At 47.9% G+C, this 15,539-nt stretch overlaps 1 protein-coding gene across 1 annotated transcript in view; it reads right to left on the bottom strand.

The window, feature by feature from the left end:
• The window catches only part of Vac14 (VAC14 component of PIKFYVE complex), a 116,198-nt gene that overhangs the window by 29,447 nt on the left and 71,212 nt on the right, over nucleotides 1–15,539 (bottom strand). Inside the window, exon 14 of the mRNA XM_041650911.1 lies at nucleotides 11,145–11,277. Coding sequence (XP_041506845.1) covers nucleotides 11,145–11,277 — 133 coding nt within the window. The remainder of the gene's footprint in view (nucleotides 1–11,144; nucleotides 11,278–15,539) is intronic.

The following is a 15,539-nucleotide window of genomic DNA, read 5'->3' as shown; positions in this document are numbered from 1 at the left end:
ACTTTGCTGATGGGACAGATGCGGGGCGAGTACTCTACAGAGCATTCCTAGAACTGTGAATGCCCCACAATCCCTAGGTGTAAGCCTAACAAGAATGTGTGTATGTGTCTATCTAGGAATACATGTGCCCCAAAAGACATGCGCAAGGTCACACATTTACAGCAGCACTATTCCACATCACGCTGAATGAAAAGACTTGACAAGTCCATCAGTATTCAGAAAGACAGTTAAGTGATGGAGTTTTCACACCGTGGAAGACCCTTTGGAGATGTGAATGAATGCTACAGCCAACACAGGAACTGCACAGTCTCGGTGTGATCAAGAGAAGCCAGGCTTTATAAGAGAATACAAACTAGATGATGCTCAGAACCTCCAGAAGGCTGGGAGGGGCTACTTGGCGTAGGGCAGGGAGGCAAATTCTGTAAACACATGAAGGGCCTGGCCAGGGCTAGAGGGCTCTATTTCTCATCTGAATGCGCATCCCATGCATGGGACAACTAGTGAAAATTAGCTGACCCATAATATACTTATGGTTTATGTACTTTTTGTGTTTGAGACAGGGTCTCTCTATGTAGCCCAATTTGGCCTTGAACTCAGGAAGTCCTAGATTACAAGCCTATGCCACACGTACTTTCGGTAGTATATTTTCCTTAAAGGCATCACAGCACAGATGGAGGGAAGGCTGTTATGCTGGCAGGAGAGGGAAGAATCTACATAAACTGAGGCAATAAGAAAGGGAGTTTCACCAGAAATAACAAAATCAAGCTAAAATCAAGTTAGAACTTCTTGGCAAAGGATAGAGTCTCCAAATCAACTCTTTGGGGTAGCAAGAAGGACCAGCCAGGCAAAGAGTGTGAGAAGAGCCTGCCTGAGGCCACGGATTCACTGGTGATGAGGCTAAAGAAAAAGCACACACAGTGTGGGGAACTCAGGATATGGAGTGGCTGGGTTCGGGTGTGGAGAAAGAGATAAAAATTTTGCTCTTGAAAAAGCAGCATCTGGAAGGCAAGAGTGAGGGTCCAGGCTCAAAACACACCTCACATGCAACTGATGGGAACCTAGGGAAAAAATAATAGCTGACCAGACTCCTCTTGAATCCACCTCAGTATAGCTCCGGAACGAGAGGGGCCGATGTGGAGGACTCAGAGAACTGCGGTAAGTCAGGGGAAAATATGTGACCTGGGAGGAAGGGATGAGACGTGTCCTCTTGAGCAACAGTCAGCTTCTGACCAAGACAAACACTGTCAAAATGCCAGGGAGGTTCAAGGAAACTAGCCTGGCTCACCAGGGACAGGGAGTGGGGACGGAAGAGTGGAGGACAGGAGGGCCTGGGAGACAGACTGGGAGAAACAAACAGATCAGCTAAGCAATTTACTTCTATCTGAAAGAACGGCAGCCACTAGAGCCACACAAGATAAAGAAGAGCCTGAAGGTAGCCACGTCAGGAGGGTCTCTAGTGCTCTATGGGCCGACAAAAGGGGGTGTTACAAGAGCAGAGGGCACAGCTGCTTCTGAATGTAGAGTCTGGCCCTGGTGTGGAAATGGGGAGACATGGGCTTTTAGGTGTGGACAGCCACTGCACTTCTCAGGGAAGGACAACATGAGTTTTCTGGCTCTTGCCAGGTATGCCTTCTGGGCTCTGTAGGCTGAATAAAGTTCCTGGTGGGTGTACTGAGGCATCATGGGGTCTTTGAGCCCCCCTGCTAGTGTTCACAGGTAACATCTCACTATCCTGGCAACCACGTTTCCTTTCTTGTAAACGAGTTCCCACATCTGGGGAACCTCAGCTCTGGGGTCCATCCTCTTGCAGATCACATTCCAAGTCCGACAGTGAAGGGTGGGAAAGTGCTCTACTGTTATAGGGACATTAAAAAAAGCCACAAAGATGATGACAACAGTAACAGACCAAAAGCCTACAATCTCCTGGGCTGAGGCAATCAACTTTATAGAAAGTTCCATTGTCCACTTCAGATCCCAAGGGCCTTCCCAGGCTGCATTATGGAGAGGCACTTGGCCTGACCTTCCCTGTGGATTGCCTTCTATGGTCACTGTCTGAGGCAAGAGTTTGGCACCACAATTCCCAAGCCTCTCCAATGGTTATCACCCATGCTCCAAGAAGAGGCCTCACCTTTTCTGAAAGGGGCAGCTAGTCTAGGCCTTTCACATATGCATAAGAGAGAAACCTTCCAAAGTCAGGGCCCAAGTGCGGGAGGCTCTGTGAAATTCCTATGTGCTAATAGCAATCATGTGAGGGACAAGATGGGAGAGCCTCACAAGGGTCTGTGCCAAAGGCAGCCCCAGGAAACGTGTGCTGACTTGATAGCAGGAAAAAAGGAAGGTTTCCTGAGGAACATCATACAATGGATGGACAGGGTGCATCCGGAGCTGTCTTTCCAGGAGTTTACGAGCACTTGGACACTGAGGACCCCACTCGTCTGTCCTGGTTCTCATGCCAGGAAGGCAGGAGGATGCAACATGATTTCCAGGGGCCAATTCCAATGCTATTTTTTTTTTTTTAAGATTCTACACTAGGATACACTTTTAGTTGCTTGCTAATTCACCAAGCTGTCTGAGATACCAATGTCAAAACTTTGTAAGTTTCCTGGCACACTTAGGTAAAGTCTAAACAGATCCAGAGAGTGTTGCAAGTCCATCTGGAAACACGCTCACGAGCTTCAGACTGAAATTTATTATCAAGTTTTCAGCCCTGAAAATCACACTTTTTAATCACCCTCCATCCTGCCAGCTGCCTGGCTGTGGGCTGAGCTCTCAGGTGTATGGACTATAAAGTAGGTACTATGTAGGAGACTGGACGGGGGCAAGCAGGTGACACATCTCTGTAGCGAGGAGCCCAATACTGCACATCCATGGAGTGGGCTCTAAGCTGAGCAACTTTCCCACCAATTTGCTGCTGAATCTTCCCCTCCTGCCAGGGCCTCTTGGAAACTGTGGCATATAGTTGGCTTAGGGGGAGCTTGGCTGTTTGGGCTGTGGTTACCCTGAAGGACACATGGCCTCTCTCTGCCTGGCACCTGTGGTCTTTAACCTCCTGACACACAGCCTTGCTCAGAGCATGTGGGGGTGCCATCCTTTGAAGTCCCAGGCTCCCTCTGGCCAGTGCTCTGCTCCTCCCCCCGGCCCCCAGGAGGACCTAATCAATCCCAGCCTGGCCTAACAAGGCCCATCACATGTGGTTTCCATTTTCCAGAAGAAAAGACAGCTCTCTCACAGGGAGTGCCAGCGGGTATGTTGGGCATGGGGACTGCTCAGAGGAGCAGGATGGGCCCAGCTCCAGACCGTTTCTAGGCTGGGATGCTAGTCACTTGGCCTGGCTCAGGGTACCTGCATGTTGTGCCTTATGAGGCATCTTTTTCCCTGTCTGTGTCAGATTGGACTCCTGGGTCTGAGTACCACTTCCACCATCACAGAATTGTCTTAAGTTAGATCTGAGGTTGAGGGCTGGGTATGCAAAGTGGCTTCTGCTGAACACTCCCCTTTGCTGCTTTGAGTCCAAACAAAAACTCACTTCCCCAGCCCCTGCTCAGGGTTGGCTGGGTGGGGGGCCCAAACGGGGAAAGCTCTAGAGGATTCATACAAGGAGCTGGGCAACTTTAATTAAAGCTGGCAAGAAGAGAAGCTTCTCCTCAGTAGGGTGTCAGATGTTAGGAGGTTTCCTTCAGTTCTGTCCAATGTCCTGTCTCCTTCCCTCAGCTGGGGACCCACTCAATATGGCTGCAAACTAATAAAAGATCAAATTCCACTTGCAAGCCCAGTAGGAGGATCAGGATCTTTTCTTTCAGGCAGATTGAGATTGGTGTGTGTTTGCTGCAGTAATTTTTGTTTTGAGCAAATGAAGGCAATCATTAAAGGGCAACAGGAAAAGAGCTGATTGGTGCTCCTTAGACCACTCTTGGAAGCGGGACCAGGGCCAAGCATGCTCTTCTGAAATGCCAGTTTAATAGGACAGCAGGTCTTGACACTTTGTCTGCTATCAGCATAGCACAGTGAGCTTTTGGGAGCCAGGTCCATGCCTCAACAGGTGAGGTGGTAACTACAAAGACTCACAGGCTGAAGGGGAGGATGTCTCCAGGAAAAGGGATTCCAGAGACTGGGGTAATACCCGGGGGGGGGGGGGGGGGGAGAGGTCCTGGGGCATATGGAGGAATTGGGCTTGGAGGTAGGGGTGGTTAACTCACATGAGCTGCTTAGTGGAATTTCCCAGTTAATGGAATCAAAGAGTGGCTCCTGACACCTTTCTCCCTAATGTCTGTCTGGCCAGCTCTAACACCTACCTCAGTGGCCAATCAATTCTCCTCTTCATGACACAGGGCTCATAAGCAAACCCAGGGTGTTAGGGGATGGGGGAGGCAGTATGAAATTAGTAGGAACATGTGTTTAGGATTGTTTGGGAGGGGCTGTCATGCCTATCTGCATAGGGTGGGGAGAGCAGGACAAGAATGAAGCCTCATGATGGGTGTCTTGTAAGGACATCTTATGACCATGTTCCTTTCCTACTTGGGTCTTGGATCATCCTTTCTGGGTACCTGCCTCATCCTAGGGGCACCTTTGGCCCTGGGAGGATGCTTGAGACTTCTCTACCATCAACTGGGCAGCTGAGCTGCAGACCTTGCATTCACAGCACACAGCGGCTTGTTAAAAATGAAAGCATTCTCTGGCAAGTGCTCTTTGCAAGGCAGCAGGGAGGAAGAGGAGGGGAAAACTCACAGTTGATGGAGCCAAAGGAGGCTGGCCAGAGGCCCTGTTGGCAGGCAGAGTGGAGTGTCTTCAGACTTGCTACTTCCCAGCACAGAAGCAGGCTTGTAAAGATCACAGCTGTTGGGTTACGCCAGAGTTCATATCACAGCTTATCAAAGAGGCTAGCTTTTCTCCCTCCTTTCCTTTTCTCCTGTGTATAAGTGGGGTGGTTCACAGGCAGACAAGGGCTGGATTTGTTCAGCTAGCATTAGCATGGAGGGTGGGAAGAAGCTGGAGGAGGGCAATGCACATCAACACCTACTTTAGGCAGAGTTGGTTTAGTGCAGTCGGGCTGGGTGCCGGTGGGTGCTCTGGCCACTGGGGCAGCAAAGCTAGCTTTTAGGATACAAGGTTTAATTATCCTACTCTCCAATGAAGCCTGTTCCTGTTTTCCCCAAACCACCAGGGGAAGTGGAGGCCATGCTCATGTTAGGGGCTAGAGAGCAATTCTCCATCAAATATCACCAGCACTGGGGCTGGAACCCATTCGAGCTGACTCAATCTCATTGTAGACTGGCTAGATGGGCACCATTAACATTTCATTAACATTTGTGTTCTATGTACAAAGCAGGAAGGATCTGGAATCATGTCACATGGTTACAAAGGTTACAATTGAGAGGAATTGGGATTTGAACCTGTGCTAGCGGCCTTGTTTTTATGTCAACTTAATACAAGGCAGAATCATCTGAAAGGTGGGAACTCAATTGAGAAAATGCCTCTGTAAGACTGGGTTATAGGCAAGCCTGTAGGGCATTTTCTTAATTAGTGATGGATGGGAGGGCCCAGCCCACTGTTGGTGAGCCCACCTCTGGGTTCTGTAAGAAAAGCAGGCTGTAATCTACCATGGTCTCTGCATCAGCTCCTGCCTTCAGGTTCCTGCCCTGTTTGAGTTCCTGCTCTGATTGCCTTAGATGATGAACTGTGATTTGGAAGTGTAAGCCAAACGCATCCTTTCCTCCCTCACTGCTTTTGATTATGGTGTTTTATCACAACAATAGTAACCCTAACTAAGACAGAATCTAAGCTTTACTCCAAATGCCACACACTTCCTTAGGCTTTGAGGGTGTGTGCGCAAGTTTGGGGTACCCTGCCCTGTGTGTGCCATTTTCCTCCAACTGTGGGCTGGGCCTCAACTTTCCTACCACCAAACCGAGGGAAGGACCTAGACCTAGATTAGGGCCTGTGAGGCTGGCTCCAAGATGAGGGCCTGGGGCCACTGGCTCCCTCAATCTCAATTCATGATCTAAATAACTATGTCCACAAGGTAAAGAGCTGGTTGGACACTGAGGTCAAGCTGGAGTTCTGGTGTTCCATGCCTGCCTCATCAAGGTGCAGTCTGGGAACACTTGGGGTGAGGAGACTGGAGAAAATTCTCTCAGTGCTGAGACCCCTCTAGATATTTGTTCTCAAAAGCTCTGGGTGCCTTTGTCTTCCCACAAATCATACTACCGCACAAATAATGGTTCTAACTTGTTCACAGGTGCAACCTTTATCTCTATTAGTGAGCAGAATTAGGACAAGAGGAACAACCGAATAGTGAAAGACAGGGTTGAGAAGCCATCGATTGTGGTGCTCATCAGGCCTGTGGCTCCATTAGTGTGTGTGCCATTAGCATGCCCTTCGTGCTGTTCTTTTTTTTGGCATGAGGAGGCCTGAGGCCAATGTCCAGGGACTTTTCTTGAGTGCTCTTGACACTTATTTATTAATGTAGGGTCTCTCACTGAACCTGAAGATCACCAATTCGGCTAGTCCAGACAGCTAGTGAGTTCCAGGGCTCTACCTATCCCCACACCAAACACAGGAGTTACAAGCACATAGAGCCATGCCCCGCTTTTATGTGGGTTTTGGGGATATGAACTCAAGTCCTGGTGCTTGCTTACGAAGCACGTCCTTAACTGAGCCAGTGTAGCTCAGGCTTGTTTAGGTCACTAGTAGCCTAAGCTGGCCTTGAACTCACAGCAATCCTCTTACTTCAGCCTCCCCAGTGCTGGGATTAACAACTGCGAATCACACACTGTGAGCATGTTCCCTCTTTAAAGCTATCAACAGAGAAGACTTATAAAGAAAATGAAAAGAAGAGCAGGATGGCGGCCAACCACCCCACCTCATTGAAGGCCTTAATCTCCTGTGCAACTATGAAAGCAGGGAGGGAGTTGCATGTCTGTGATGCCAGATCCTGGTCTGTGTGCCCTCAGAGCCCACAATGGGTATCTGAGATAGTGATCAGGGGGCTGGTCAGCATCTGCTGGGCATTGGCTTGGTGGGCAGCGGGTTCTCAGGTAGTTTTTGGGGCATGGTGGTAGACAAGCTGGATGGCTAGAGCAAAGGTCAAAGAGAGATCTTAGTGAAGGATTGCTGTGCCAGTACCCAGGGCTAAGAGACCCTCCGTGGCTGTGCTGGGTGTGGTGAGGCCTGGTCTGGAGGCTGCCTTGATGACCTCTCAGAGCCCAGTGTAGTTCTTGAGGGAACTGAGCTCTGAACAGCAAGTGATTGCCATGCTAGATATTCCCAGTCCTCAGGACAAGGAGAGATAATTCATGGGCCTTGTTCTTGAGCCCTTTGAGGGGCTGGGACCATAGTCCAGGCCCCTGGTTCCTTAGAATGAGGTCCCAAGCTCTGTCGCCAATTTCAGAAGGACAACATAGTGGGTGCTGAATTAGCAGTGAGGAGTGTGCAGCCCAGCTCCAAGCAATGCTGGTTGGAACACTGCTTCTTAAGCACACTTTCCATTAAGGAAAAACGAGAATTCTTATCATTCTGAGACACTAAGGGGACACTGAAAAGCCAGCAGAGTCTTGCTAGCCTGAAGTCTGTAAACAGAAACATGGTAGTGGCCTGGCTACCAGCTTCATGGAGTCTCAGGTAGGGCCCGAGCATGTCCATGGCACCTGCATGTCTGCTCTGTGCAATTCTAGGGAGGCTGGGTACCATCTTAAGTTCCTATCTCAAGATCTCAGTCTACAGCTAGGAAGGCCTAGAAAACCCAGGGCAGCCCTGTATTCCAGAGAGCAAGCTGGCTACTCCTACCTTTACCAAAGCCTCCTCTCTCTACTGGTTCCCTGAGTCTACAGACGAGAACTTCTCATCAGGAGTGCTGACACCTCTGCAGTCTGGAAAACCACATGATACTGTCACTCATGTGAGGATATTCTGTTGTTCTGATGTGTGTGGGTCCCTGGTGTTATATTTCATGTCTGCTTCAATCTCTTAACTTTAATTATACAACTCCATGGGGGGAAAACAGCTGTTGTAGCAGATGGAATAATAATTTTAAAAAAAGCTGGATAGGCCGGGGCAGTGGTGGTGCACGCTTTTAATCCCAGCACTTGGGAGGCAGAGGTAGGCGGATCTCTGTGAGTTTGAGCCTGGTCTATAGAGTGAGTTCCAGGACAGGCTCCAAAGTTCTACAGCGAAACCCTGCTTGAAAAGCAAAGAGAGAGAGAGAGAGAGAGAGAGGGGGGGGGGGGGGGGGGAGGGAGGGGCTGGCTATAGAAACAAGCCAAGCTAAGGATGGGCATTTATAATTAAGAATAAACCTGTGTGTGTGAATTATTTTGGAGCTGGATAGCAGGCCCGAAACAGTAAAGAGTAAAAACAACCAACTACATTTTTGGTGTTCCAATGTGGGACTAGAGTAAAAAAAAAAAAAAAAACAAACAAACCAAGAACACATAGTCATCTTCCTCTTTTGGCCAATGAGGTGAAGACTCGATCTGTAGTGGACCATGCACTCATTGATCATGCTACTGTCACTTCAGCCATTTCGAGATTAATAGTCGTTCTCAACTGGTGCATTCTTGGGCCTCAAGCACACTGGGCAGATGCTCTACATTTGAGCTACCTGCCCAGTCTCTGAACATGTTTGATTGTCCAAAATCGGTGGGGGCAGGCGCTACATTCACCTGGTGGGTAGATGCTGGGGATGCTGTTTAAACATCCTAAGCTCCAGCACAAAGAATTACCTTGATTCAAATGCCCACAGTACTAAGGGCTCACAATCTCTCCAGACCACAGGGACATCCCTTTAGAGTTCAGACATCAGAAGTGGTCCTACTATTCTCTCTGTCCTTTCTCATGACTCAGTCCTTTAGCCTAGTTCCCAGGGTGTCTTCAATTCCATTCTCTGACCTTAATCTAGCCAGTGTTTTCCTCTCCCTTGCAGACAGGCCTGTCCATCAAGTTCCCTCTTCTCCCTTTCCATGTCTTGTCCCCATCTCCTGAGTTCACTCTGTGGCTGAGCAGGCTTTGGCATCAGCTCCCAGATCTTCAGGCTTCATCTTACCTCACTGCACCCTCCCAGCTTCTCTTGCCCGCACTTCCTTCCACCTTTCTGGCCCTTCTCAGCCTCCTCTTCTGGCTTCTCCCTTTGTCCAGTCAGCATATGTGAAGCTTCTTAGGGCTCAACCTCAGACTCCTTTCTTCACTTGGCTCCTCTTATTGCCTCTAAATGAAAACTCTACAGGGCAGAATCAACTAGAACCATACTTTGCACAGGACTGGCGCTGAGTAATTATCTGTTGACTGAGTGACTACACCATCCATTTCCAGACTTGCATCTTAGAACTAGGTCTCTCTTTGATGCATCAAACTGCTGCTTTGACATTTTACTTTTGATGTTCTCAAAGCAATTCAATCTCAAGCATGTTACTGTCTTTACTCTGATACTCTCAGGGCTCAGGGCCTGCATGCTATTACGACTCTTCCCCTGTCCCTTCTGCACTTCATCCCCAATCCACGCTGCTGCCCATGCCCTTGACAGTAAGCCAGTCTCATCAAGACCACAGCATCTCAGCTGTCTATCCACCTTGACCCTTCTAACTCATTCTCCCAACACAGCAACCTTTCAAACCAGAAATCTGGTCCTATCATTCCCCATCATGTAGCCTCTCACTGACTGACCTCTGAGTAAGGTTAAGAACCCACTTAACAACAAAGAGAACACTAAGAGAGACATACATGGATCTAATCTACATGGGAAGTAGAAAAAGACAAGGTCTCCCGAGTAAATTGGGAGCGTGGGGATTATGGGGGGAGGGTAGAAGAGGAAGGGGGAGGAAGGGCAGTGAGTGGAGAAAAATATGCAGCTCAATAAAAACAACAACAACAACAATAAAAGAACCCACTTAAGCTGGATGGTGGCGGTGTACGTTTTTAATTCTAGCACTCAGGAGGCAGAGGCAGGTGGATCTCTCTGAGTTTGAGGCTAAACTGTTCTACAAGAACTAATTCTAGGACAGGCTCCAAAGCTACAGAGTTTTCAAAAAAACTCTGTCTTGAAAAACCAAAAACCAAATAACCAACCAACCAAAACCCCCTAAAAAAACCAAAACCCACTTAACTGGGTTCTCTGTTTCTCTATGCCAGTGCCCAGGGCTGAGACCCTCTACAGCTATGTTGGGTGGAGTGAGGCCTGGTCTAGAGGCTGGTCTTGATGCCCTCTCAGACGGAACTCAACAGAGTTCTTGAGGGGACTGAGCTCTGGAACAGCAAGTAATTGCTATGCTGATGTACTGAGTCCCCAGAGGATGAGGAGAGGATCTATGAGCTCTGCTCAACTTTGTGTTCAGCCTCACAGCAAAGTAAACTCTTCATGGGCGTTCCTGCCATCAGGTTCTCTGTGCCAACTGCGACTCTGCTGGGGTACCCAGCTCCTACACCTTTGTAGCCACACTAATACAGTCTGCTCCCTAAGCACCTTCAGCCACATTAAGAACCCTATCGCCCTGAGGTTTTGACTCCACTAGTCAAGACGTAGGTCTATGCAGATTTTAACAAGCAGACCTAAGATCTACTGCGAAAGAGCATCTAGGACCATTGAATCATTCTGCAAGGCTCTTCCATTTGACTTTGTTGGGAAGTCTGCAGGAATACTGTTCTTGATCCAGCTTTCACTAGCCTGAACGTGACACCAGGCACTCTTCTGGTGCTGCTGCTTTATGATGCTGAGGACAAACAAAGAGGGAGTCCCATGCATGGGATGACAGTTCTCAGACCTGTCCAGGACTGGGTTCATTCAATGCAAGAACTTGGCTTCACTGAACTAGCCAAATCCTGTGCTACTTAGTAGCTGGGCTCCAGTCCATGTTATGTTCTGTCTGGCTCACTTTCTTCTTCAAAAGAACAATGGCGGCACTTATGGAGAGGATATTTAACCAGAAGGGAAAACACTTCCAAGAAATAAACACTTAACTCAGTTTTTAAAGAAATGCCAAGGACTACCTGCTTCATGTTGGCAGTACCACAATCTAGTGTGAGGGAAGAACCCTCTTCATTCCTTCCAAGAACAATGCAAACATCAGGAAAAGGGGGGCGGGGGAGAAAGGAAAGCAGGTGGCTACTTTGCCACCATATGCAGCAAGAGAGTCAAAGCTGAGGCATACAGGGCTGACCTGATGATGAATGGGCCTCTGGCTTCCAGGAGCTTTCGTTCACTGCTGAATGTCTGCAGAAGGTTGATCATGAACTTGTAAAAGTAAGAGTTCATAGTGGGAGTGGAAGGAGAGCATTCTAAGCCTTTGGTGCCTGCAAAGAAAGAAACAGAGCCAAGATTTAATCTGATTGTGTGTCTACAGGATGATGAGACAGAATACAACTGTAAATATCAGGGATCTATGTTTAAAAAGATGAGAGAAAGATCTCCAATCAAGGGCCAGAGACTGGAAGCAAGGACTCTATGGGTACATACAAGCACATACAATTTACTGGTTCACTCCTCTGTGTAATCCCATACCACTCAGTGAACATCTCACAGGTTAGACCTCTATTAGGTGCTAAAATAAAAACCAAACAGGACCTGGAGAGATGGCTTTGTGGTTAAGGGCATGTACTGCTGTTGCGGAGGACCTGTGTTTGATTTCCAGTACCCACACCAGGCAGTCCCAAACCACCTATAACTCCAGGGAACCTGACACTATCTTCTAGTCTCCATGGTAATATGTACTCATATGCACAAACCCACACATAGTTAAACACACATACATGTCATACCAAATAAATCTTTTTTTTTTTTTTGGTTTTTTTTTTCGAGACAGGGTTTCTCTGTGGCTTTGGAGCCTGTCCTGGAACTAGCTCTGTAGACCAGGCTGGTCTCGAACTCACAGAGATCCGCCTGCCTCTGCCTCCCGAGTGCTGGGATTAAAGGCGTGCGCCACCACCGCCTGGCTAAAATAAATCTTAAAAATAAAAACAAATGAACACAATTCTCCCCACTATCCCAACAAATTAGATACATGTGGGGTTTGCTTTGCAAAATTAAGGATAATCAGTGGCCAGTCCAAGAATAAAGAGGTTAGATAGACAGCTGAGCATGGGGGCACATGCCTTTAATTCCAGCATTTGGGATGCAGAAGCAGGCGGATCTCTGAGTGAGGCCAGCCTGCTCTACACAGAGAAACCATGTCTTGAAAAACCAAACCAAATAAACACAGTCCCCCCCTCCAAAAAAAAAAAAAACAAACAAACCCCAAACCAAACTAAAACAACAAAACAAAATGAAAACAACCTAAAAAAAGATGGTAGGTGCAACTTCTCCATGGTCAGCAAAGCTAGCAACCTCCCCATGAGGCACAAGAGAAATTCTTTTCCCAGTGTTGAGAAAAAACATAAATCACGCTCTGGGCTAAGAACAGCAAATACCCAGTGGACAGGGCAACCTGTCTGAATCCCGCCTAGCATGGGAAATGGGTTAAGGTGCTCTTCAGCTGGCTCTCAGGAAGCCTGCAAAGCCCTGATGGCTGTGCAAGCAAACAGCACTGCTCTCTCACAGGCCTCGGCTGAAGACACGCTCTGCCTCACCGACACTCCTTCAGCCTGCTCCTGCATATGTGCCCCCGGTGAAGCCCCACATGGAGGGCACAGGAGGAAGCTAATGGGATGCTGGGCTTGTTCTGGTGTGGGCTATTTATACTCTCCACAGCATCCTCCTCCCTTTCCAATGCATGACAACTCCAACTGTAGTGTTGGAAAGGGTGACAAGGATGATGAGATTTCTGTCTGCCCAATCTAATAGTGGGACGTCTTTGTTAAAAACAGCAGCTTTATTAGTCTCACCCTTGCAACATAAAGTATGCCTTTCAAAGCATACCACTTACAAGTTTTCACAATATTTTTTGCTGTACAGAAAGCAGCAATAACTGTGGAATACTTTAACTATTCTTCTACTGGGATCCTCTATTACCTTTACTTCCCAGTCTCTTCTCAAAGCCCTGGAAACAAATCCTTACCTATACACTTGCATATTCATATGCACTTGCATTCAAATGTATATGCAATTCATGTACATTTTGCATGAATAAATGGAACCCAAAATGGCTTCTTTCATGGAACATATATTCAAGGGTTGTCCTAGTTGTGCATATCCATTCTTTATTCATTTTTATGGCCAAACAATGGATACACCATATTGTATTTGTTAATTCATCAAACAATGAGTACTTGTGGTTTCCACTCTGTCGCTATTATGAATGCTGTTCACAGTCATGCCTACAAGTCTTGTATGGACAGTTTTTTCTTCTTGTTGGCTATATATCTAGGGATGAAACTGCTGGGTAGCATGGAGACTGTTTGGGTCCTGAGGAATTGCCAGGCCACTTTCCACAGTGGCTACAAAGGAGACTCTGCCTTCTCTAGACCCTCTCGAGCATGTGTTAGCTGCCTTTCACTATAGCCATCCCAGTGGACGGAAAGTGGTGTTCCACTGTGGGCTTGATCTGTACTTCTCTAGCTATATTACCACCCATGTTTATCTTTTCTGGAGAAACAGCTACTCGATTCCTTTACCTATTTCCAAAATTGAACTATTTGTCTTTTTGTTATGAAAGTTCTTCATATATATATATATATATATAGGTCCTAATCAGGTAGGTGGCTTATAAACATTTTCTCCTATTCTATGGGTCTCTCCCCACTTCCTGCCAGGAAAGCACTCCACTACAAAGCTACATCCCCAGTCTACTTTGATACTGCCCTCTGAAACAAAAATATTTGGGCTAGGGGCACAGCAGCTCAATGATAGAGCATTTGCCTACTGTGTTCAAGGCCATGGGTTCAATTCCAAGTATTGCAAAACCCAAACCAAACCGTTTGTGGTGCTACAGGCCTCATACACGCATGGTAGGGAGCCTCTACCCCTGAGATACATCTCCAGTCCCACAAAATTTTAAATTTTGTTTAAGTCCAATATGTCATTTCTTTCTTTGAGTAAATAGGGCCAACTGAGGCAGCAGACTGCCGATTTCTGAGCTGGCCTCTTTCTGGTCTAGAAGCCTCTCTTCCAGAAAGAGCAGGCAGGTAGTGGCACAAGGTAGGCAGGATGTAGGGTCCTTGGAGATCAAGCTTGGTTGTGGGGGCACACATGAGCCTCCAGAAGCATTAGGCCAAGTGTATAAAGGAATGGATAAAAGCACCCAGGGCCGCACAAGTCTCCCAGTGGAGCTACTGGTGGCCAGTGGCTACAGTGGCACCGAAACACCTCAAGGCCCTTTGTGTTCCCCTGATCTTTTCTGGGAACTAGAAGGCTTTTTACTTACACACTCTGCAGCCTTCAACCCCAAGACATTTCTACACAACCTCCACACTTCCAAATCCTGCCACCCTAAATCCCAAGACTCTTCTAGACAACACCCTCCATTCAAGACTCTTCCAGACAACCTCCTGGGAACTGTGCTGGGGTATCCTGAGTGAAAAGCCCAGTTTAAGGACAGGCCCATTCAACTTTCTGTTGTTTGTGCTCCACTGTTCTAGGGTCCATGCTGGGGACAGACTGGCTGCCCTGATACTGAGTGACTTTGGAATGGCAAATAGTCTCTGCTCCTTAGTCCAGAAGGGGCTGTTTGCAGACTCAAGTGTCACATTCTTACAGATCAAGGAACTCTAGGCCCAGCTGGGATTGATGGTAGATGAGGTGGCTGAAGGCACAGCTGTGGAGGCAGCCCCCCCCCCCATCATCCTCACCCACAGGAGATACATCAGTGATGGCTGTCATGGCCTGCTTACCTACCCTACAGCCCCAGGGCCATGTGTACAGGAATCTAGTTACCTGTATGCTTCTGGGGAATATCTCTGCATCATCTGGTCCCTGTCTCCTTCCTGCTTCTCTATGTGCACCCCTGGGTCACCTCATTTCCAGGTCTAAGGCCTCCAGGCTTCAAAGTACTTAAAAGGACAAAGGGACCAATGAAGAGAGTAACCACAAGTACGCCCTCCATGGCTGTGGCCATCGAGGAGTCCTAAGGAGCTGGGCGCTTTGGGAACACTGGAGTTTGCAGCTTCCCAGGGACAGGGGAAAGAAAGCATTGAGCATAGTGCTCTGGCCTCAGCTTCTTCATCTATAAATAAGGGCAGTTAAGAGTCCCTAACAAGAGAAAACACACGTAATGTACTGGACAAGGCATGGCACAAGTCTGTGTTCAGTAAACGGGGTGAGTGTGACATCAGCAAATGTTTCCTGTCCTGGAGAACCGTGTGGGGCAGACTGTTCTCATTCCCTGCTGAACAGGCTGGAAGTGCAGGAAGAATTAGGATCTGAAACAAACTCATGGATTTCTGTTGAGATACTTCAAAAAGAAGCTATCTGTGCCCCGCCCCTAAGGTGAGTGGACAGAATAGTCAAAGACAACAGGAGAGATGGCTTGGGGTTACCCTGGTTTCCCTGGACACATCTCTGCTCCTTTTAGTAAGAGCTCTCACTGGTCCAAAAGGACTCTCAGTGACCAGGCTAAATGGAGGTGGCCTTTAGTGGAGAGATAGAAAGCATGGGACAAGTGACTAGTTCTTATGCGCAGTCT

Source organism: Microtus oregoni, unplaced genomic scaffold (assembly GCF_018167655.1).
Source record: "Microtus oregoni isolate MIOR12 unplaced genomic scaffold, Mior012 000004F_ref0000308, whole genome shotgun sequence".
Taxonomy (NCBI): Eukaryota; Metazoa; Chordata; class Mammalia; order Rodentia; family Cricetidae; genus Microtus; species Microtus oregoni.
Note: the sequence above shows the minus strand (reverse complement) of the source record. Positions and strands in the feature narration are given on the sequence as shown.